We start from the raw sequence: 24,489 nt of genomic DNA on the forward strand, positions 1-24,489 counted from the left end.
TTAAGTTCGTAATTATTGTTCATCGTTGTCTTTTTGAATTCTAGTCAGTGGATGGATTTTGGAATTACTTTAACTTTCAATATTGTGAGTTGGATCTGCTGATTATTTTAAATTCATATTCATTCATTCATTTACTCTTCATCATTATGTTTTGAATTCTGGTCACTGGATGAATTTTGGAATTTTAATAGTCATTACCTTTTATCTTATCTCGTACCATTAGAGGCCGATGACGTAGATATTAGGCCCTTTTATTCAACAATCATCATTATCATCATAAACACTTTAATTATTTTAATTTGGAAGTTTTTGTGGAGAGCGGAACAATTGGCAAGAATTGAGAATACTTTGTAACCATTTATGTAACTTAAATTTCAGTTTCCATTTTGCTTTCGTGGCTCACTCATTAATTTATGACATTTTTGTCCAGGTACGAGAACTAATCCGTGATTGCTTTGTGACTGGCAAATGGAAAGAATCAGAGGATGCAGCTGAGCTGTTGCGTCTGGACGATGGAGATGATGATGATGAAAACCTTTTTGGGGACTTTGAAGATCTGGAGACAGGGCAGAAACACAGCAGTAAGATAGAAGAAAAGAAGGAAGAAAGTTCTGAACAACCAGAGCCCATTTCTCGTGAGAAGCTTGCAGAGAAAAAACGCAAACTGAAAGAACGTTTTGACAAAGACTATGATGAAAATGAGGGTGACCGTTCATATTATGCTGAATTGCGCCAGGAAGTTGACCAGCAGGCACAGGTTCGTGTTATTTAAATAATTTGTATCTAATTGAACTAGTTAAAAATTAACATTGGTTTTGTGGAATAAGGTTCAGCAGATGACCAAACAGAATTTTGTTGTGCTAAACCCAAATCTCCTTACCAATTTTCCATATCATGTAAGGTTTCCTTACAGTGTGATAAAGGGATATTTATAGACATTGTAATTTCTAATTAACCTGCATTACAGTTGGAAAACACTGCTAAAACAGTATAACATTTCATTGTTATAGATTCAGAACAGTGAAATGTATAGCCTAAGCTTAAAATAAATGTATCAAAGACAAAATGTTTGCTCAGAAACATTACACCCCAACACATGGCAAAATTGTGAATTCTCAGCTAATACTGATAGAAAATCTAGGTCATCTCCTTCTTACTCAAGGCAGATTATAATATCGGGTCTGGAATTTGAGTTTCTAGTCTATGTCCCACAGGTCTTATTGTAGGTTTGGACTCAAAGCCTATGGTATAGTCATGACTGGGAAGGATCTGTAGATTTACACCTCGAAAACATCGGACGAGTGAGTCTTTGCTACCAGATGTCAGCATAATCTGTTTCCGCAACAACTTTATTTCTGCATGTGTAAGAGTGTCAAGTAGACAAGTGTTGGTGCTATTAAAAACTGTATTTCTTCTTCTTTTTATATATTAGTGCTCATCTTATTGCAGAATTAAATTTCCCTCAATATATTGTGCAGTGGAGTAAGTGGAATATCACCAACAAAGTACAGTGAGTAGGTGGAATAAACTTTGTAAATTATATGTAGTTAATCGTTTTCTTTTAAATGACACTGCATTGGTGTCTGCTCTTTTATGTGAGAAGGTGAGTTGTTATATTGTCTATCACACTACTCTAGAAAGGTAGACAGTGTCATTCATCACAAATTTCTTACCAACCATTCAATCAATCACCACTGATCTAGTCTTTTCTTAAATAATTTCAAAGAAGTTGTATATTTATCGAACATATCCCTTGGTAAATTATTCCAATTCTTAATTTCTGTTCCTATAAACAAATATTTGCCATAATTTACCCACTTCAATTTCAACTTTATTTTCATATTATGATCTTTTCTACTTTAAAAAACTCCATTCAAGCTTATTCTTCTAAATATACTTGCTGAAAATTTGGTATTTTATTTATAATAAGTAATACAGTACAAACAAACGAATGTTGTCGTCTTGTTTTGAAATGGTGTGCATTCTAAATTGAGACTAAATTGTTCCTCAGTTACTTAAAATGTGAAAAAATATACCTTCATTGAACATCTCTTTTACCCTACCCATCCGTGCTCCCTGTCGACAGAAAATCTCCAGAAAAATTATTGTTATTTAAACCTAAAATCATCTTAACCCATTTGCTTAGGTTACAAATAACTGGCATAGTGAAGTTTATCTCAGCATTCCACAGCGGTATGTTGGGAGGTTTGTTTAGGAGGGTTGTAGGGAGTTACATTCAGGGAAATGTGGTGGGCTTGGGAGCACTGATGAGAGTACTGGGAGCTGGAAGTCAAATAAGGATGACATAAAGTTGTTAGGAATACAATTAAGTAATTTAATAGATACACTTGCGGTGGCGGCTGCAACTCGTATCTGAGTAAACGTATTCTTCAGTAGTTTACATTTTCACACTCACCACACTTTGTAAATATGGTTCATATGACAACAAAATTAAATTCTTTCAAGGTCCACCTATTCAATACAATGACGTTTTATTGTGATTTAATCACATGTCAAATAGTCAAATGGTACCAGTTTCGGCATCTATGTGCCATCATCAGCCTTGAGTACAAATTAAAACAAGATATACATTCCTAAAACATCTAAAACACATTTTAACACATTATAAAATAACATACAATTAATGTGGTGATACATGAAATACGATAAAATTATGATACAATTGGTATGATATAAAATTCTTAAAATTCCGGCTGTTCGTTACATAATTCAGTCTGTGTGCATCCGGGATAAGTGAATTTTTACAGTTGTATGCTGTCTATGTGAATGACATTTGTTCCTTTAGATATTAGGTGGTTCCAGGGAAGTTTACTTTGATCGTGTAAGATCGCGATGTATTTAGAGATGACTTCCCACTTCAATTTGAACCTGAAGAAGAAATTAGCTAAGTTAGATGTTGGAAGCAATGTATGGAAGTTACTGGAAACATTAGAATCGTTAAATGATGATTGACTCACCTTGAGCAGCATGTGAACGTGTTGTTACACAGACGGAGCCGGACGAAGTGTGTGAGCAACGGTAAAGGAGGCTAGGGGAAGGCGAGGGGAAGGAAGGAGGCGGAGCACTTGCGGGGGAATGGAACTAAGGCGGGGCGGAAGGATGGGGTAGTGCGGGTAATTGACGGGAGTGTGTATTCCGGATTACTTGGAAAATCGAACTGTTTTTCGATAGTTTGGTATTTTTAAGCCAATCGATTAAAAGATCAAAAAGGATATTGGGTTTCTCGTAAATCTCATTTAAATTATAATTGGGGTTAAAATATTGGTCGCAGTTGATGTAACAACTTTCAATGATATTCATTGTGGGTCCCTTGTTTACTGTTTGAAGAACTTCCATATCTTGTTCAATATCGGTAAATTTGTGATTAGTGTCGTGCATATGTACACCCATGGCGGAGAACTTATTGTGTCTCATCGCGTTGACGTGTTCCGAATATCTAATCATAAAATTGCGTCCTGTTTGACCTATGTAGGAGCTGCTGCATTCATTGCATTTTAGTCTATATATTCCAGATTTGGAGTAGATACTGGGGGTATTGATTGATGCAGAGTTGTGGAAAATTTCGGAAGTTCTATTGTTAGTTTTGAATAAAATTCTTACGTTATGTTTTCTGAAAAGGTTGGTGATTTTGTGGACGTCATTATTATAAGTGAAGGTGGTTGAAATATGAGTTTTTTCTTTTTCTTTTATGAGTTTAGTTTTAGGCCGGTACCTATATTTGTTTATTATTTGTTCTATAAACTGCCTGTTGTACCCATTGAACTTAGCAATTGCCCTTATGGTATTAAGTTCATTATTAAGATCTTTCTTTGCCATGGGTATGGCGAAAGCTCGATATACCATGCTATTGTATGCTGCACGTTTGTGCATTATGGGATGTATGGAATCTTTGTGTATAGTGTTAGCAGTTTGTGTAGGTTTCCTGTATATTTTGTAAGACAGGCCAGATGTATTTCTGATGATAGTTATATCTAGAAAATTGATTGCTTTATTGGTTTCTGATTCTAGTGTGAATTTAATGTATGGGTCAATATTTTTCAAGTCTTGTAGAGTGGATTCCGCGTTCTTGATTGATTCATCCATAATGACGAATGTGTCGTCCACATATCTAGCCCACATGAGAATATTTGGAAAGTTGTTATTATTGATTTTTGTATGTTCTAAGTTATCTAAATAAATATTAGCCAAAATTCCTGATGAAGGTGATCCCATCGCCAGTCCATTCTGTTGATATATAATTTTGTCGAAAACAAAGAAATTATTATTGATGACCAGGTTTAGAAGCTGAATGAAATCTTGTATTTCTAGTTTGCTAAGAGAACTATATTTACTTAGATTATTTTCAATGATTTTTGGAAGTTTAGAAATTGGTATGCTCGGGTACATATTTTCTATGTCAAAGGAGTGGAGGGAGTGGTTAGGTTGTAGGTTTAATACCTTTAATTTCTCAATCAGTTCAGTAGTGTTTTTAATGGATTTGTTGGAAAGAAAGTGATAATTTTTTGTTAGAAAATTTTGAATGAATTGGGATGCTTTGTAGAGTGGACTGGGTCTGTAGTTGATAATGGGTCGGATAGGAATATTAGGTTTGTGAATTTTCGGAAGGGCTTTAACTGTAGGAAGGCCTGGATTCATGGTTATCAGTTTAGATTTTTCATGGTCTGTAAAAAGAAATGTTAAGTTCTTTAAAGTTTGCTTTAGTTGCCTCTGGATTTTTTGGGTAGGATCTTTCTTGATTATTTTAAATGTGTTGTTGTTGAAAAACTCTTTAGTTTTGGATACATAATCAGTTTTATTCATTAAGACAGTAGCTTTACCTTTATCTGCCTTTGTAATTATTAAGTCATTATGTTTTATTTTACTTTTAAGTTCTGTGATTTGCTTGTATTCAGAGGTAAATTTGTCGTCATTAGCGTTAATGGAAATAGTTTTCCTACTTACGTTTTCAGCTGTGCCTATCCTATCTAGTTTTCTTTTTATTTCGAATCTAATCAACTACAGACCCAGTCCACTCTACAAAGCATCCCAATTCATTCAAAATTTTCTAACAAAAAATTATCACTTTCTTTCCAACAAATCCATTAAAAACACTACTGAACTGATTGAGAAATTAAAGGTATTAAACCTACAACCTAACCACTCCCTCCACTCCTTTGACATAGAAAATATGTACCCGAGCATACCAATTTCTAAACTTCCAAAAATCATTGAAAATAATCTAAGTAAATATAGTTCTCTTAGCAAACTAGAAATACAAGATTTCATTCAGCTTCTAAACCTGGTCATCAATAATAATTTCTTTGTTTTCGACAAAATTATATATCAACAGAATGGACTGGCGATGGGATCACCTTCATCAGGAATTTTGGCTAATATTTATTTAGATAACTTAGAACATACAAAAATCAATAATAACAACTTTCCAAATATTCTCATGTGGGCTAGATATGTGGACGACACATTCGTCATTATGGATGAATCAATCAAGAACGCGGAATCCACTCTACAAGACTTGAATAATATTGACCCATACATTAAATTCACACTAGAATCAGAAACCAATAAAGCAATCAATTTTCTAGATATAACTATCATTAGAAATACATCTGGCCTGTCTTACAAAATATACAGGAAACCTACACAAACTGCTAACACTATACACAAAGATTCCATACATCCCATAATGCACAAACGTGCAGCATACAATAGCATGGTATATCGAGCTTTCGCCATACCCATGGCAAAGAAAGATCTTAATAATGAACTTAATACCATAAGGGCAATTGCTAAGTTCAATGGGTACAACAGGCAGTTTATAGAACAAATAATAAACAAATATAGGTACCGGCCTAAAACTAAACTCATAAAAGAAAAAGAAAAAACTCATATTTCAACCACCCTCACTTATAATAATGACGTCCACAAAATCACCAACCTTTTCAGAAAACATAACGTAAGAATTTTATTCAAAACTAACAATAGAACTTCCGAAATTTTCCACAACTCTGCATCAATCAATACCCCCAGTATCTACTCCAAATCTGGAATATATAGACTAAAATGCAATGAATGCAGCAGCTCCTACATAGGTCAAACAGGACGCAATTTTATGATTAGATATTCGGAACACGTCAACGCGATGAGACACAATAAGTTCTCCGCCATGGGTGTACATATGCACGACACTAATCACAAATTTACCGATATTGAACAAGATATGGAAGTTCTTCAAACAGTAAACAAGGGACCCACAATGAATATCATTGAAAGTTGTTACATCAACTGCGACCAATATTTTAACCCCAATTATAATTTAAATGAGATTTACAAGAAACCCAATATCCTTTTTGATCTTTTAATCGATTGGCTTAAAAATACCAAACTATCGAAAAACAGTTCGATTTTCCAAGTAATCCGGAATACACACTCCCGTCAATTACCCCCACTACCCCATCCTTCCGCCCCGCCTTAGTTCCATTCCCCCGCAAGTGCTCCGCCTCCTTCCTTCCCCTCGCCTTCCCCTAGCCTCCTTTACCGTTGCTCACACACTTCGTCCGACTCCGTCTGTGTAACAACACGTTCACATGCTGCTCAAGGTGAGTCAATCATCATTTAACGATTCTAATGTTTCCAGTAACTTCCATACATTGCTTCCAACATCTAACTTAGCTAATTTCTTCTTCAGGTTCAAATTGAAGTGGGAAGTCATCTCTAAATACATCGCGATCTCACATGATCAAAGTAAACTTCCCTGGAACCACCTAATATCTAAAGGAACAAATGTCATTCACATAGACAGCATACAACTGTAAAAATTCACTTATCCCGGATGCACACAGACTGAATTATGTAACGAACAGCCGGAATTTTAAGAATTTTATATCATACCAATTGTATCATAATTTTATCGTATTTCATGTATCACCACATTAATTGTATGTTATTTTATAATGTGTTAAAATGTGTTTTAGATGTTTTAGGAATGTATATCTTGTTTTAATTTGTACTCAAGGCTGATGATGGCACATAGATGCCGAAACTGGTACTATTTGACATGTGATTAAATCACAATAAAACGTCATTGTATTGAATAGGTGGACCTTGAAAGAATTTAATTTTGTTGTAATCCCCCTTCAATACGGAACCAATGAAATTCATAACTATAAGTGGTTCATATGACTTAATAGCCCAATCTTGGCATGAAACATACGTCCACACAGATCACATTGAATGGCCGGGGTGGGGCGGGGCTGAGCTTGACAAAGCTTCCATGCTTGTCGCCTCTTCACATTGTCGTCGTTGTTCCTCTTCATACACTGTAACTGATGTGGAAACAGTGTGGTGCCAAAGTGTATGATTCTCAGCAAGGGTATCGCTGGATTGAGTGTTAATTCCAGCTCTTTTCATACTATGCTTTAGTTGGTCCTTGAAACGCCTCAAAGCGACTCCATAAAGCCTTGTGCCAGAGCAGAGCTCACCATACAGGAGTTGACGAGGAAGCCTGGTTTCACTCATGCGACGGACGTGCCATATCCATCGGAGACGTTGGCCAATGATGGTAGCCTCAGTGTTTATAGTATGCGCTTTTTCAAGAACTGCAAGGTTGGTGACACGGTCCTCCCATTTGATGTTCACTGAGCCAACAATAGACAAAATCAGTGAGAACAAGACCGTTAAATTGGAGAAGGTCAGGCTGTGCGAGAGGACAGCTATTTAATAAATTTGAACTTCATTGACGGTTTCCACTACATGTCACATACATTTTGCCGGACATTCTCAAATATAGTTTCTCAATTTTTTGCTGCCCTCTTGACTATTTAAAAATAAGGTAATCACAGCTGAGCCAACATTATACACGATCAGTGAGAACGGGACAGCTAAATTTGAGGTCAGGCCTTTTGAGAGGGCAACTATTTAATAAACTTGAACTTCATTGGCAGTTTCCACTATATGTCACATAAATTTTACCTGGCACTTTTTTCTTCTCAAACATAGTTTCTCAAGTTTTCACTGCCCTCTTAACTATTTGTGATGGTGACTCAACGAAGACAGACTGTCATTTTAAATTTTAGCACAATGAATTTGTCCTCGTTTTTTAATTGTAACACACTGCACGTTTTAGACTAAGAGGTCTACAACCTCGCCATAATCACTTATTGTTTTAATTCTGTCATGACTCATTCATTTTCATTCCTTTCTTCATTATGTTCTAACACATTTTTAGCATCAATTATGTAAAAAACTTGAACCTTTTTTTCACTGAAGATGGCTCAAAAGAGTTGAAACATGTATGACTATTATTACTCCATTTAGTGATGGAGATGTGTATGTATTGAATAGGAGGACATATTAAAAGTTGGTATGCATTGTAAGGTCCTTGCTCATGAAGACACAATGGGAAAAACGTCCAAATATTGAGTGGACAGCACCAATTGTCCTATCCATATCTTGTGAGCAGTTACCATTTGTTGGGAGGATACTTCCTAGATACAAAAAGTAGTATCTGCAATGGAGATATTGAAAGCTGGGAGGTTCGACCCAGGTGCAGGCTGTGCAAGAATTTTTTTTCCCCTGTACATTAACATCTCAGCGTGGGACAACCTTCACTACCTGGCTACCCTGTGCTACGGGAGGAGTATAGCACCAAGCATGCTACGAGTGCAGGCTTTTAGTTAATCGGGCGTAAATGACAAGCGGTTCAATGGGTTTTACCAAAATGTTCAGTTTGTTATTAGTCAAGAAACACACAAACAACATAATTTACTGGAATTATCCAAGGTCAATGAAGTGGAGGAAACTTCTGAGCTTTCAAATCGAACAAGAGTTATGACTGAACCAGATATAGAAGTAGCTAGTACCCAGATTCTTTGAGAAATAAGATCTCAATACAGATTTCTGTACTATGCTCATTAACATACACAATGCAAAAACTACATACATTTCCTCCACAGTAACCAGTACACATTAATTTACCCTTGATCGGAGCGGAAATAACATACCGTGTGATCGCATGCGATGTTGAGCATAAATATCTGCCTATTCTACTATCATCCTTACGAACTCGACAGTAGAAAACAACCGAAAATGTTCACACAGGATATAAGCAGTTCTTTGCAGCATTGTGAGACCCATAATTTGCCGTAAATATTTGCCTTTGCCCTCTATAATTCTCCATGTCTTCTCACACAAACCCACAATCAATAACATTATGGCCGATATTTTCACTCTCAAATTCTATATTCTAGTCTTTGCTTAATGAAACTAAACTTTCCATATCATCATTCTGTAAAACATCGTTAATGTTCAAATTCGCGATATAAAAAGAACATTTAGCTGCCTTGATCTCAACAACAGAACTTGTTGGTTTTTCAGACGCGATATGTTATGTGTAATCGATAAAAATTCGATAGGTATATGTATCAAATGAAAGATCGATGCTTCGTCTGTAGATATATCTTACTTCATTTGTAATAGTTCAAGAAATATTCGCTAGATAGAAGCACAAATCAGAAGCTGCTACGTGCGTGCAATGCATGTCACTGCGCGACAGAGAGCGTTGGAGAATCTACATGCAGTGTACGGCACTCCACGTTGAGTGGTTAATGGAGAGACCAAAACGATCGCAAGCACTCTTGAAACAACTGACGGACTGTTGTAGCTTATCAGGTGTGAGAGCAGGTGCGGGAACGCCATCTGCATATTGCAATTCCGTAACAGAGGAAATCTTAGTAAGCTTTTGGGAGTGAAGTCTAGCCAGATTGGACAGTTCCCCATCAAAGCAATATCTGACCTTTACACCTTAGTTGTTTCTAGATGTTCCATATAGCATGGCGGCTAGATAAAGAGCGAAGAATGTTGGAGCAACACACATTCCTGTTTCAATCCATCAGTGATTGAAAATGGATCAGAGATAATATTTTGATGAATGATTTGCCCAGACATGTTATCACAAAGAGCCTTGACCAGATCTACAAAATGCCGTGGAGTGCCAAAGTGTTTTAGTACTGTCCACATAATTGGTCTCAGGACTGAGTCAAAAGCTTTTTCCTGGTCATAGAACACTGGATATAAAGGAGTCTGTTGCTCTCTGTATTTTTCCTGGATTTGCTTTGCGCAGAAGATCATATTTGTTGTGCCTCTGGATATTCGAAAACCGCACTGCGACTCGGATGGGATCTTCTCGGAAATAACCTGCAGGTGATTAAGCAAAATTCTAGCAAGAATTTTTCCTGCTATAGATAGCAGTGATATACCCCGATAGTTGCCACAAACACTACGATCACCATTTTTTAAAAGAGTAATGATAGTGGCATTTTTAAGGTCATCACAGGTTTCCCATATTAAGAGGATAAGCATATGTTCTTTAGAGGTAGGCCTCCGATTTGATCAGTTCCAGAGGAATGTTATCTTGGCCAGGAGGCTTGCCAGGTTTCAGTTTACTGAGAGCAGTTTACTGAATGTTGGTGGGAGAGCCATTCATGGTTGTTGGGGATGAAGAGGCATTCAGCTGCCTTTGAACTCTGATTGAGAAGAGTGGAGAAATGTTCTTTCCAATGGTCTAGGATTTCTTTACTATCAGTAATGGTGGTAGCATTATCAGCAGCTTTCAGTGTCCCGGAGGAGAAGTGAGTTGTGCCATGTAATTCTTTTATTCCTGCATAGAAGTTACGAAAGTCTCGGACATCAGGCATACTTTGTAGTTCCTGAGATTTCTGCTGCCACCAGTTGTTCTTTATCTCTCTTATATGCCCCTGACATTTACGCTTGAGTTTGAGAAAGTGTACTTTCTTTGCGTCTTAAGATGAATCTTGAAGAAGGATAGACAGGCTTCTTATTTAGCATTGATGACACAAAATTTCTTTGTTGTTGCCAACAAACCAGTATTGTCTTACCTTTTTCTTAAAACCATTGGTTTTTGTCAGCTGGTTCTATGATTACTTTCTGCAATGTAGCCCATTCCTGCTCTACGTTTTTTGTGTTGACTGAAGCATTTGCCAACATGTCAGAGATCATGTTGTGAAAATTCATGGCGGTAGGACCATCCCAAAGTTTGAAATTGCCTGGTAGGTTTACAGCGAAGACTTGTCCTAAGTCGAGAGAATAGTAGCTTATGATCCGTCCATCAATCATTAACATTTCTAGCTGTCCTGGTGATAAGGACATCCACCTTCATATCCTTCATATCACATTGTCGAGTGATGATGCAATAGAGCATGTGCCAATGCTTAGAGTGAGGTTGCATCCATGTTTGTTTTGAAGCGATTAGGTAGGCAAAACTGCGTATTAATTATGAAAAGTTCATGTTCAGAACATAGACCGAGAAGCAGCAGTCCATTGGCATTGCAAGTACCGAGTCCTTGTTTGCCCATCACATTTTCCCATAGCAGAGTATCTTTCCCAACTCTGGTATTGAAGTCACCTATAGGAAGAGCTTATCTTTGGTTGGTACATTGGAGATTGTTGTGGAAAGCATGTTATAGAACTGGTTCTTAGCACCCTCACCAGCATCTAATGTAGGAGCATAAGCCGAGATGAGAGTCATGAAACTATCTCCAGCGAGTCATATACGGAGTCATAAGTCTTCACTAATTGCAGTTGGGTCAAGTTGGTGATTAGCAACTACATTAGTCTTCACAGAAAATCCAACACCATGAATATGACGCTGTCCATCCTTCTTACCCTTCCAAAAGATGGTACAGTATATCCTGAACTGGTTTCAGTAACTTTGTCTTCACTGTATAATTTTGTTTCAGTCAAAGCAGCTACATCAATATTGAATCTACAAAGCTCGTGGGCAACAAGAGCTGTTCTCATTTCAGGTCTGACGCTCTCGTTCGTATCAAGTAGTGTTTGGACATTCCACGTTACAATAATTATAAATTGTTTTCTTTTCGACCTCATATGGGGCAACCCACTGGGTGCAGTCGCCCAGCCGGACAAAAGTGTGACTTCTGATGTTTAGCCCACCTTTTGTAGGGCCTTCCCCATTTGGAGTGGGCAGCGGTGATCCTAAATACGCCTGCCCAAACACAGTTGCAGGATCGAATTTCCACGTAGTCACAATTCTTAGAATGATGACCATCACACCCTGCTGTCAACACCCAGGTCCAAACTGAAGGCTTCCATTTTCGCCCAAGTACCTGCCACCACCATCCTTATCCCATCACCATTGGACGTGGAGTGAAAAATTACAGCTGAAGAAAGTTCCACTTGAGTGGTTTTGTTTAAGGTGGATCGCAACTTGCCAGGAAGTGACCCACACACTATGATTGTGGAATCATTCCTTACAGCACATGTGTATGAGACATGTGGTGTCAAGCACCGAAACTGCAGTGGACTGCCACTGACTTGAGAGAAACCGTGCGGCGCCTTCATAGCCAATCCGTCTGGCATTTTCTCTTCCGTTTCACTCGCGGTACTGAAGTCCACCTTCTCCACTGAGTAAACCATTGATTAATGATATTTCAGTAGTATTTCCTCTACTGAGGGACCATCAGACCAAAGCCATTGACCTCTTTAGATATATTGTGGACAAGTTTTCAAATTCTAAGAAGAAAAGGTAATTTTACAGCCTTTACAAACATTGCAGGTTCAGGAAGTAATCATTCAGATGTGCATTTAAATTTAGCACAATTTTTCTTTACTGTAATATTCTCGAAAAGGGAATAAAGTCCATTAAATGATTCCATTGAGTTAAACCCGTATTTGCAATGGAGCATGAGACACACATTCTTCATCAGTTTAAGAATCTTAGCTTTCAGATTATTTGCAATTTCTTGCACTTTTTATTAACATTTGCCCTCTCTCTCACAGTTTCTTTGCTCTAGATACTTTCACCTCTCATGTTCCTCAACGTTCACTTCTGCAAACATATACTCCTGCTTTCTTTTCACTCCTCGATTCCTATTTTCTCCCACGCATGTAAAATTTCATTTTCATTCTTCATAAACGTTTTTATTTGAGTCTTCCTGCATTTCAGTTTTTCCAGGAACCTTCTAACTCAAAATCTTCTCAAACTTTCTGTAAATACTCTTTTTCTTGTTTCATGATCTAAACATACTTGTGTATACTGGGCGATTGAAATACTGCTATATTTCTGTCTCAACATGTAGTGCATGAAGGTCTCTTTCTTGTCAATTTTAACTAAACTACTTGACCTTGACCTTATCAGCGACAATTCGAGTTATGAATAAAATTATGCAATCTAGTTTAGAAATCACTGGTAACTTGTGAGTGAACAGTCACCGGCAGCATTCCCGGGCAACCTTTTAGAACGTGAAACAACTATGATGAAGAGTTTGGAAAGAGGACTATACAGAAGAATTAAATTCACAGCTACTGCAGCATTTCTATGTCCATTTCTTTTTCTTTCTTTCTTTCTTTCTTTCTTTCTCTTCGGAAATAGTACAAATATTCTAAGGGAATTCCCGTATGTCTGCAGAAATGTTTAAAAAGAAAGGATGATATAGTCCAGAGTAAAAAAAATGTGTCTGGAAGATGTCAAGTGTCCACTTAAGACAAGTGGACGAGACTGATTGTGATGCCCACTGTCTGGAATTCGAGATGTCTGCTTTAGTGGCGTATTTATTATTTAACACATGTCTTATTTAAAATAAAATCAGTTACGTGGAAAAATGTTCATAAAGGGAGATGTCCATTGCGGCAGGTGTGACTAAGTAGTATGATGCTTGACAGAACAGTTTTATATTTACTACAACCTTGCCTCTATCAAAGTTATAAGGTATTCATGGACAACTACTATGATGGAATTGTCAAGCTTTCCAAGCTACATGATGTGCAGACCACAACTTGTGATACAATTAGCATGAACCATGGTCTTCCTAAAGACCTCAAGAACCAGATTCTTTCTCTTCAAAGAGGAAATGACATTCAGAAGAGATGGCCCAGCAGTTCTTCAGTCGTGACATGAGTCACAGATACAATGTCAACAATGCACTCAGCTGAAATGTTGGGAGCTGGCTCCGCGGTGTAGGGATAGCCTGCCTTCCTCTTATCCGGAGACCCCGGGTTTGATTCTCGGCCAGGTCAGGGATTTTTACCTGGATCTGAGGGCTGGTTTAAGGTCCACTCAGCCTGCGTGATTACAATTGAGGAACCATCTGACACTGAGATGGCGGCCCCCCGTCTAGAAAGCCAAGAATAACGGCCAAGAGGATTTGTCATGCCGACCACACAACACTGCATAATCTGCAGGTCTTCAGGCTGTGCAGTAGTTGCTTGGTAGACCATGGCCCTTCAGGGCTGTGATGTTTCATAAACAAACTTTTAGAAAATTTTAGACTTCCTGTTGACAGAAGTTTTATCACAAAATTGTATTATTTGAATTTAGAAATAAGCCGTCTTAAACTTAGAATACCGGGCAAGTTGGCCATGCGGTTAGAGGTGCGTGGCTGTGAGCTTGCATCCGGGAGATAGTGGATTCGAATCCCACTGTCGGCAGCCCTCAAAATGGTTTTCTGTGGTTTTCCATTTTCACACCAGCCAAATGCTGGGGCTGTACCTTAATTAAGGCCACATCCACTTCCTTCCAACTTCTAGTCCTTTCCTATTCCATCGTCACCATAAGACCTATCTGGGTCGGTGAGACATAAAGCCAGTAGCAAAAAAAGCTTAGAATAAGTAGTGTCTAACATTGTAATATAGAAATCAAAAGAGTGTGTTAAAGGAACATCAAGACCAGTGACACTTCACAACAAACTATTAGATAATTTTAGACTTTTACAATTCTCATTGACGCATGTTTTATCACAACAATTTATTTTTTAAACTTAGAAATTAGTCATCCTAAACTTAGAGTAGGCAGTGTTCCCGGTGATGTGTTTTCGCAACAGCGTACAATGATATACATTCAGTTAAATAAAGTTGGCAGCAGTTCACAGTAGTGAACTGTTTGGTGCTAACCATATAGTTAGTTACTCCATGACTCAAGCTACGAGCTCCACGTGTTTCCCACTGTATCTGACAGTGACAGGATGTAAAAGTGGGAACAATTTGTCCTTGCTTTTACCCAGACTAGGACAAATTGTCCCCACTTTTACATCCTGGGGTATACAAAATTCCCTGTACTTGCGGTAAGGTATCCATTGGCCAAACATGCTGGTCTATTGGTACTTGTATCAAGGAACCCGAACGTAATATTCTTCTCAACCAGCCAGACAAATCAGCAATAGCTGAACACGCTCTATCGTCAGGTCTTGATGTCATATTCCAGGATGCTCAAGCTCTTACCCACACTAGACACTACAGGTCCAGGATTATACAGGGAGCTGTGGAAATGCGTAGAAATCCTAACAATTTCAATAGGGACACTGGCTATCAATTAAATAATTCCTGGTTGCCGGCCATTAAGGATTTACTTAGGTAGTTCCCTTCCCTATCCCTTCACTATTGTTATTTCGTTTTGGTGTTTTCCAAATTCATACGTTCCTCATCACCAGATGTTTCATTCCAGGCTTGTGTCAATGTCATACCTTCATATGTGCGTACACATGTTACGTGACCCTCTCAGGCTGATCCTGATGGTTCCGTCTGCTTCCGCTTTGAACACTAGCGCTCTGCAGTGTCCAGAGAGCCATCTGGTGATGAATGAACTACCATTTCCACTTCTACTACAACGTCTAAATTCAAACACCTCATTGTTTGAGAAGCCTTTCTTGAGGACAGTCAAGATTTTCTTCTGATGACGCAGAGCAAAGTTCTCTGTAAAACGTAAAAAATTTCACCTTATTTTCTTGACACGGCATAAGCCCAAAAGCCTATATCATGTCTATAAGTACGGGCTGTGAAAGCGTCAATGGCACCATGGTTCTACTTTACTAGTGATAAGTACCATTATGAGGGGCCGTTGACCTGGATTTTGGATCCCTTTAGACAACAAGCATCCTCGATTCAGCAGGATTGTGCTTTAGAAGCAGTCCCGTGGTCAGTAATACTATTGTTTATAATAGTTTCTGGGTCGGATCCACTGGTTGTTTTAATTCACATCCATCCATTCATTCTTCATCACAATTTTTATTTTGGTCAGTGGATGATTTTGAACTTTTAAATTGTCATTACATTTCGTACCATTAGGGGCCGATGACCTAGATGTTAGGCCCCTTTAAACAACAAGCAAGCAGGAACTGGCTCTGAAATAGTTTGGTAGGTTAAGTACATAAATCTTATTTTTTGTCCATGTCCATAGTATTGCATTACGTACATGATTCACATAGTGTGCACAGAAAGAAATTCCAAGACAAGTCTTAAATGAGATGTAGATGGTTACTGTAACACAGTCTCACTCCTGCAGTGATCCAAGGTTCAACCAAGGAACCAAAGAGAAAAAATTTAAAAGTAAATGCTTCTGTCAGACTCTCACCTCATTTTAAGATAAGCAGTCATGGTTTAGAAGAGAAACTACTTCTTCTGAGTTTTAAACAGCACTCTAGTAGCCAACAGAACAGGCACTGCCTAATATCAGGATGAGCTCCAGTTTATATGCAGAGAGAGGAAAGGCGAGAATGTTTGAGATGGGAGCACCGCGGATGGAAGCCATGCATAACAATGATGTCAGCGGGTGGCAGGAAGTTGACAGGTTAAACAGATGAGAAGGAGCAATATTGCAGGTAGGAGGTTTGCATACATAAAATGTGTGTGGATTATAGTTCAAAATGGTGACTCATGAACAAGGATGAATGGGGTAGGATATGTATCATTTCATATTGCACAAACATACACGTTACAAGTCATATGACAAAAAAAATGGCATGATAGTTTACAAGGGTGAGGTATCCTAGGTACTGGATTTCCCTGGCAAAGTCTGGAGAACATTTTTCTTTTTTCATTTTGCTTTATGTCGCACTGACATAGATAGGTCTTATGGCAACAATGGGATAGGAAAGGTATAGGAGTGGGAAGGAAGCGTCTGTGGCCTTAATTAAGGTACAGCCCCAGCATTTGCCTGATGTGAAGATGGGAATCCACAGAAAACATCTTCAGAGCTGCCGGCAGTGGGGTTAGAACCCACTATCTCTTGAATGCAAGCTCTCAGCTGCGCGGCCCTAACCGCACGGCCAACTTGCCCGGTTTAACATTTCTAGCATGGTTATCTGTCACTATTCTAATTGTTACGGGGTTACCCGTGGAATGCAGAGGTGAAAGAAGGTGCGGGCTGGAATGGGTCTATCCACAATATGAAACCAAAACTTTTAATTTAACGGAAGATTATATTTTCAATAGACAACAAGATTTAACAAATTTTCACTAGGTGAAATAACAAAAAATCAGGTACAAGATATACTTTTTACAAACGAAAGCACATGTTCAGGGATCTTAACCAGTTCTGGGCTTCGAGCCCCAGTTTTACAATCCTTGAGCCACTAGCCCAACTTTACCCAGGCATACATTTGTTCAAAGGGCCGAAAACCCCTTCATTCAAGGAGCACTTACTCCCAACTTTTAACCTCAAGCCTCCCAGAGGCACTTTTCAAACACAAGAAGGAGCTGACCCGCTCTCAAATTTCTGAGCCTATCAAAGGCAACAACAAACATTACTATCAACTGCCCTCAAGGCACACTTACAAAGAAACAGCGGTATCTTGTACCCAACTTACTGGGCCTTCAATGAAAAAGAATAGGTTAAGTAAATGGCCCAAAATGCAAAACAGAATGGAGGCGTGTACTTGCACTCCTAAATGAAACCTTTCTAAAACCCGTGAGGCACTAGGCCGAAGAAACAGGGGCTAATCCCGAACTATGGAGGTGACTCGTATGAGAAAACTTTAAGACAGTACAGAAGGGAAGAAACAGTTACAAAACGTAGTCACCTCAAACCAGAAATGAAGGGGAGCTCAAGAGGGTAAAGCACTCTCTATCCCCGTTTTACAGTTAAAGATATGTGAAGTTTTACAAAAGCGATGGCAAATTACATGTTTCAAGATAGGTTACATAGTAAAGGTTTCAGACCTTCCCCGCGGTTTAGACTGCTGAGCTAGCGAGAAATAAAGATGTTAAGTGGCCATTACCTTGTTGAAAAGCTGCTGCCGGATGAAAGAGGTGCTTCCCGCCTCCTGCTACACTTCCATACACTAGGCTAGATGTTGTTAGAGTGGCCGAGAGACAAGAAAATCAGCAGTTTTTATACTCTCGGGGAAGATTCGACACCTTTCATGAATAATTAAGACACACCCACAGTCATTTATTGGCTAGAGTACACAGTTACATACAAAATCGAAGAAGAAAGACACGATTGGTCAAAAATTAATTACAGAAATATTTGATTGGCTAAGTTCAAAACAGGTGGAAAGAAAGGATAAATATTGCCAACCCACGCATGAAGAACAAAATTTAGTAAAACCCAAAACTTATGAATCCAGGGTGCATGATCATAGTTTTTTAGTAGAGACATCTATAAGAGAATGTCCCCACTTCTTGATCAATGGAAAACAAAAACAAGTTGAAATCCACACAGTATTGACAACTTCGTAATCACAAAATTTACGGTAGTGACATCTTCTGAGAAAACTAATGAGTTGATACAGTTGTTAAAGTTCGGAGTTTCTCCTGTATGGGAGTACTTAAAGGCAGAAAATTCAAATGTGCGGCGTATAGGTGTACCAGCCGGTACACTAATAACTGTAAAACCAGCACCTTCCACTTCAGCAATGACTTTTAGTGTGTGTTCTTATAAGTTAGACGACAGCTGTTTTGCTCCATTTGTGCTCTCTCTTAGAAGACCATCATATGAAAACTCGTAGAAAGACACTTGTTTCTCTCTTCCCTTAGTAATACACTGTGGAACACAATAGTAAACCGTGGCAAATGACATTCTGTCACTAATTATACTAAGCATAGCATGTTGCGAGTGCGAACTGCAGCCAAAATGCTTTGAGCAGACCAAATGCTAGTGCTTGGTAGCTGAGAGGAGAGTAACTAGCGCGAGCAGAGTTTCTGGTAGAATGACCAAGTCTTAATAAATGTTAGTCTAGGTAGCATTGGTATCGCCATATGACAGAATCCAAGCTGATGTTTAGTCCACATCGGTTGAAGATTTTATTACAAGTATCGCCCTCCAGATTCCTGTATAATACCTAAATAATAATTAAATATATTTTAGTGTCTATTAGATGAGGATGGACAAATACCTGCTGCAGAAAATCGATCAGAAATCCAGTACATCTCGATTATAGTGGGCAAATGACATTCTGTCACTAATTATACTAAGCATAGCATGTTGCAAGTGCGAACTGCAGCCAAAATGCTTTGAGCAGACCAAATGCTAGTGCTTGGTAGCTGAGAGGAGAGTAACTAGCCTACCCCCGTCATTTTTACATCGCCTCTTCAACTGATATTGTGTGGACTTGACCGTTAATTTCTTTCTTACTTATGCATTGTTTTTCGAGTTATAATCGGCTGATGATGACCCAGACTGGGGTCGAAACCGGTACCATTTCCACTTTTAATTAAATAAGAATGTAGTCTCTACATCTCTTATTTACTTGTATTGTATAGGTTGAACTACCATATTTATTATTTCAATTTAACTTCGAACCCCACTGTCGGCAGCCCTGAAAATAGTTTTCCGTGGTTTCCCATTTTAACGCCAGACAAATGGTGGGGCTGTACTTTAAATAAGGCCACAGCCGGTTCTTTCTCATTCCTAGCCCTTTCATATCCCATCGTTGCCATAAAACACATCCGCGTTGGTGCGACGCAAAGCAACTTGTAAAAAGACATCTCAATAGAATATCAGTTTCAAGAATATATAGAGAATTTCAAAGGGAGTTTAGACTTTTTGACACTACAGTTTATCACCCTGTCTCAATTCATACTTTGCTCAGAAGTTTCAAATATAAGAATGCAAGGTGGTACTCAGAATGAAGAAAAGGACTCTTATCAATAGTCAACTAAAAACGACATCCAGCATTCTGATATGTATAACTTACATGGCATTTACAAACTCCATTGCAATGAATGTCTGAAATTCTATATTAAGCAAACTGGTCATAATTCTAAAATGAGGTATACAGAACAATCCAGAGGATTCAAATACAGTACAAAATCTACTCTTGCTAGCCACTTGCTGGACTTTAAACATGTGTATGCAGTTATCATTTCAAAAATAAACATTTTCATATCACAACGACTGGCCAAGTTGGGTGTTCAGTTAGGGTGGCGCCGCTGTGAGCTTGCACTCGGAAGTTAATGAGTTCAAATCCCACTGTTTGCAGCCATGAGGATGGTTTTCTGCGGAGTTATACCTTAATTAAAGCCACGGCCGGTTCCTTCCCACTCCTAGCCATTTCCTAACCCATTGTCGCCATAAAACCTATCTGTGTCGAAGTGATGTAAAAGCAAATTGGCATATCAACAAAGGGGTAATCACTCTAGACTAGTATACATAGTATTTAAAAAATAAAAACACACATATGGGAATCACTTTGTAACGCTTATAACGGACTCATGGAAGTTTCTGTCTGGCAGTTATTGAGGATGATTGTTCCTAAAATTGCTGAAAGCTCTCCCAAAAAGGCAATTTATTTCCCTTAAAACAGGGTTATGAAGTCAGTATAGTTCATTATTATGAAACAACTTTTCTGGAAGGTGGGATATAAGGTAGAGTTAAGAACTGTAGAATCCATTTAAATGTATGGTTACTGAGCGAGTTGACTGTGTGATTCAGGCCTTGTAGCTGTTAATTTGCGTTCATGAGAATGTGAGTTTGAAACCCACTATTGGCAGCCCTGAAGATGGTTTTCTGTGGTTACTCAGTTTCACACCGTGCAAATAATATGGCTTGACTTTAATTAAGGCCATGATTTCTTCTTTCCCAGTCTTAACTCTTTCTTATCTCATCATCTGAATTGGTGCAACATTATATCACTAGCATGTATATAAATAGGCTCTGCTGTATTTTCTCTGTAGACTTACATTTTTCTTAAAAATGTTGTACCATTAATGAATGTTGCTAATTTATGTATATGTCAATAGCTTAATCGGAGTGAATTTGAGGACTTGGAGGATGACATCCGGGTGCAGCTGGAAGGTTATCGCCCAGGCATGTATGTTCGATTGGAAGTGACAAATGTCCCTTGTGAATTGGTGACTAATTTTGATCCTACATACCCTCTGATTGTGGGTGGCTTGCAGACAGGTGAAGAGAACATTGGTTATGTACAGGTATGTAGTCAGTGACATTGGTAATATGAATCCTATTCTGCACGTAATTTAGTTGTCGTGTCTTTCAAGGGATATAATATTTCCGTATAGTAAAATTTATTCCTTATTATTTCTTTATTTTAGGCCCTTTAAAGATCTTCAAAAATTATTAATCCACTTCTGAATAGCCACATATTTCTTGTTAGCAGTCTGACATGTATCTAGGGACAGGACCACTGGGCCTGTAATCTTTCCCTTCCCCCTCCCAAACTAGACTAGACTACATATACATAAATTATTTATTAAGATAATGCTTTAGTTGTATTCACACTTAGAAGTTCTGTCAGTTTGTGATTTACTTAATATGAGTAAATTAGATGCTATACTGTATTTGTCAAATAGAGTTACTGCCCATGCTGTCAGAGCAACAGAATTTTCAAATTGTACCTGCCTTTAACAAATTTCTTCCCTACAGTTTTTATTAAAATACCCTTACAAAAATAAAATTCTGTTACATGCCAATATTCTTAAATTCGTATAACTGAAATTGAAATGCTTTAAATGTACAAATTATTTTTAATTGGGATAATATCTTATTGTATTTGATTTATCAATATCTGTTGGACTGATGTTTTTTTGCAGTTAAACAACATTGCAAAATGAATAATCTTCGAAGTCCAAATCAAGGTATTTTATTATATTGTCAAGTGAAATATTCAGTTTATTTTAATTTTCAGTAAGAAGTCACTGCATAATTCTTTTGAAAATCATTTGCATGATATCTTTAATTGTTACAATTTTAGTATCACAAAATATAATGTTAAACTGTTTGGCATGTGGCGATCACCAGATTGAGGTGTAAAATCTTTGGAAATAACGTGTGATGACAGACACCAGAGAGTAACGAGTGATACAGTTTAAGAAAAGAGATGTGTGTTTTTTGTACAATTGTCATCATCTTTGGTTTACATTTTGTTTAACTACAGGATCTCTCATATAAACTAAGACTGAACACACAGCGTTTGTACTCTGTGCTACGGCAGTTACAGTATGCCGTGCGCGACCTCCCTGCTTTAAGTGTACACAATCTTATATGAAATCTTATCTTATAAAAGATGCTGGAAGTGTCATCCTTCCTGGATTATACAGGCATTCTATCTGGTAACCACATTCTGGCTGTCACGACTGAGTTCTCTGCCACTGTAATGTTTCTGATTTCATTCATAATGTTTCATTTCAGTTCCTACAGTGTGTGAGGATTTGTTTGATACACTTTTTCTTTCAGTTTACATCACAAGTAAAAATCACACACTGTTAGATCTGAGATACAAGGGGAAGATAGACCAGCACTCATAACTGTGTCTGCAAACGTTTCCAAGATAGTTAGAAGGGAATCTTCTTCTGTATGAGCAGGGGCTGAATCTTGTTGAAACCACCCACGTGATTTTTCTTCTTCCGTGAACTGGTGGAAGAATTGCGTCAAAATGTCATCTTGGTACCTCTCTGCATTGACGGTCATCTCAAGAAAACAAAAAGGCCCAATTATTCGTCTTGCACTAACAGCACACCAAACACCTATCTTGCTATCATAATGAGGGACTTAAAAACCTTTAGGATTTTCTACACACCAATAACAAATGTTATAACTGTACATACGACCATTTAGTTGCAACCAGGCCTCATCTGAAAAGAACACAAGCTGTAGGTCAAATAAACGATCATTCAATGATGCAAGATTCCACTCACGACATCTTCCTCTTGTGGCTGGATCAGCAGGTTTTAAACAATGGGCCCATGTTAACATGTATGGTTTGATGTACAGTAAAACCTCGTTAATTCGAAGTCGTTGGGACTCAAAAATCGGACTTCGAATTACGCGATTTCGAATTAACCGCCAATTCGCAATTCAGAAGTACCAACCCTTGCCGCGTTACGAAATATTCTAAGGCCCGTAACTGCATGCAGTTAACCTTGATTCACAGTTTAAACCTTTCAAATGCCATGAAAAAAGAAATATTTCCAAAATGTATCCAAAAATGTGCATTTACAGTATTCAAATGATGCACTTGCATATCTCACTGGCAAATATAACCTCACGCAACGAAAGAAAGAAAAAAAAAAGCACGATTCAAAGACGAGGAGAAATTTGTGCTGGCTCCCATGTGCAAGTGGTTTATTCATTGGAGTACTATACTGTATGCATTTTAGATGCCTTGTATTTACACAGAAAGTACCCGATGCCCTTAAAATCAAACTTTCCTATGACTCTAACCTTGTACGATTTCCCGCCATGGCACTTCTCTCGTACTTCAGAAATGTAAACACTTGCTGCCTCACAAAGTATTCTAAGACCCATTAATACATGCAATCACCTTGATTCACAGTTTAAACCTTTCCAATGCCATGGAAAAACTATTTCCGAAATGTATCCAACAAGGTGCATTTACAATGTTCAAATAATGCACTTGGATAAATCACTGACGAACATAACCTCACGCAACGAAAGAAAAAAAAATCACACAATTCAAAGACGAGGATAAATTATGCTGGTTCTCCTGTGCAAATGCATTATTTTTTGGATATCTGTACTGTTTGCATTTTTAGATGCTTTGTACTGGAATGGAAAGTGCCCGGCGCCCTTAAAACATTGTAGCTTATCAAACTTTTCTATGACGAGGGGATAAAGTTTCTCGCTTCCATGTGCATTGCAATTGCAACGCACTACAATGACCATCATCCCCGACCCTTGTATGATTCGCCGGCTGGCACTTTCTCCTTTAAGACCGTTTGGGCTCGCATTAAAATAAAGCAATGCAGTTTCATCGGCAATGACAGTATTGTTCGGTGCCTACGAATTTATTATATGAGCCACGCTTTTTCGTTAACTGTCGGCATCGCCAGTGTTCGTGCATTCTGTTTTCCCGCACACTGCCTGTTGCGTGATATTACGGCGTTCCTTAAAAGGTTGAATACAAAAGAATTCCGATTTCATTCAACTTGGCAATCATAAAGCGCACTGTAGATACACCGAAGTGAGTGTAAGTGCGGAAAGCTACCCCTCCACGTTCCGGAACACGCGTTCTATTATGACGCGGATAAATTTCGAGTTGAAATTACTCTGTAACATACTATTGTTTTAAAATGTAAAGGCAGTTTCGAATTAAAAATCTGAATTTTGGTAATGGGGCCTACAATGTACTTCGAATTACGAATTATCCGTATTTCGAATTAAACAATTTAAATAACATGCAAAACTGTATCTCATGTTTCTGGGAATGAGAGCTTCTTCGAATTACATGGGATTTTGAATTA

At 38.1% G+C, this 24,489-nt stretch overlaps 1 protein-coding gene across 1 annotated transcript in view; it reads left to right on the top strand.

Moving 5' to 3' along the window:
• The window catches only part of LOC136856771 (ribosome biogenesis protein BMS1 homolog), a 317,735-nt gene that overhangs the window by 166,210 nt on the left and 127,036 nt on the right, over positions 1–24,489 (top strand). The window contains exons 12-13 of the mRNA XM_067134870.2: positions 431–757; positions 21,010–21,198. Coding sequence (XP_066990971.2) covers positions 431–757; positions 21,010–21,198 — 516 coding nt within the window. The remainder of the gene's footprint in view (positions 1–430; positions 758–21,009; positions 21,199–24,489) is intronic.

The sequence above is a fragment of the Anabrus simplex genome, chromosome 1 (assembly GCF_040414725.1).
Source record: "Anabrus simplex isolate iqAnaSimp1 chromosome 1, ASM4041472v1, whole genome shotgun sequence".
In the NCBI taxonomy this organism is placed as follows: Eukaryota; Metazoa; Arthropoda; class Insecta; order Orthoptera; family Tettigoniidae; genus Anabrus; species Anabrus simplex.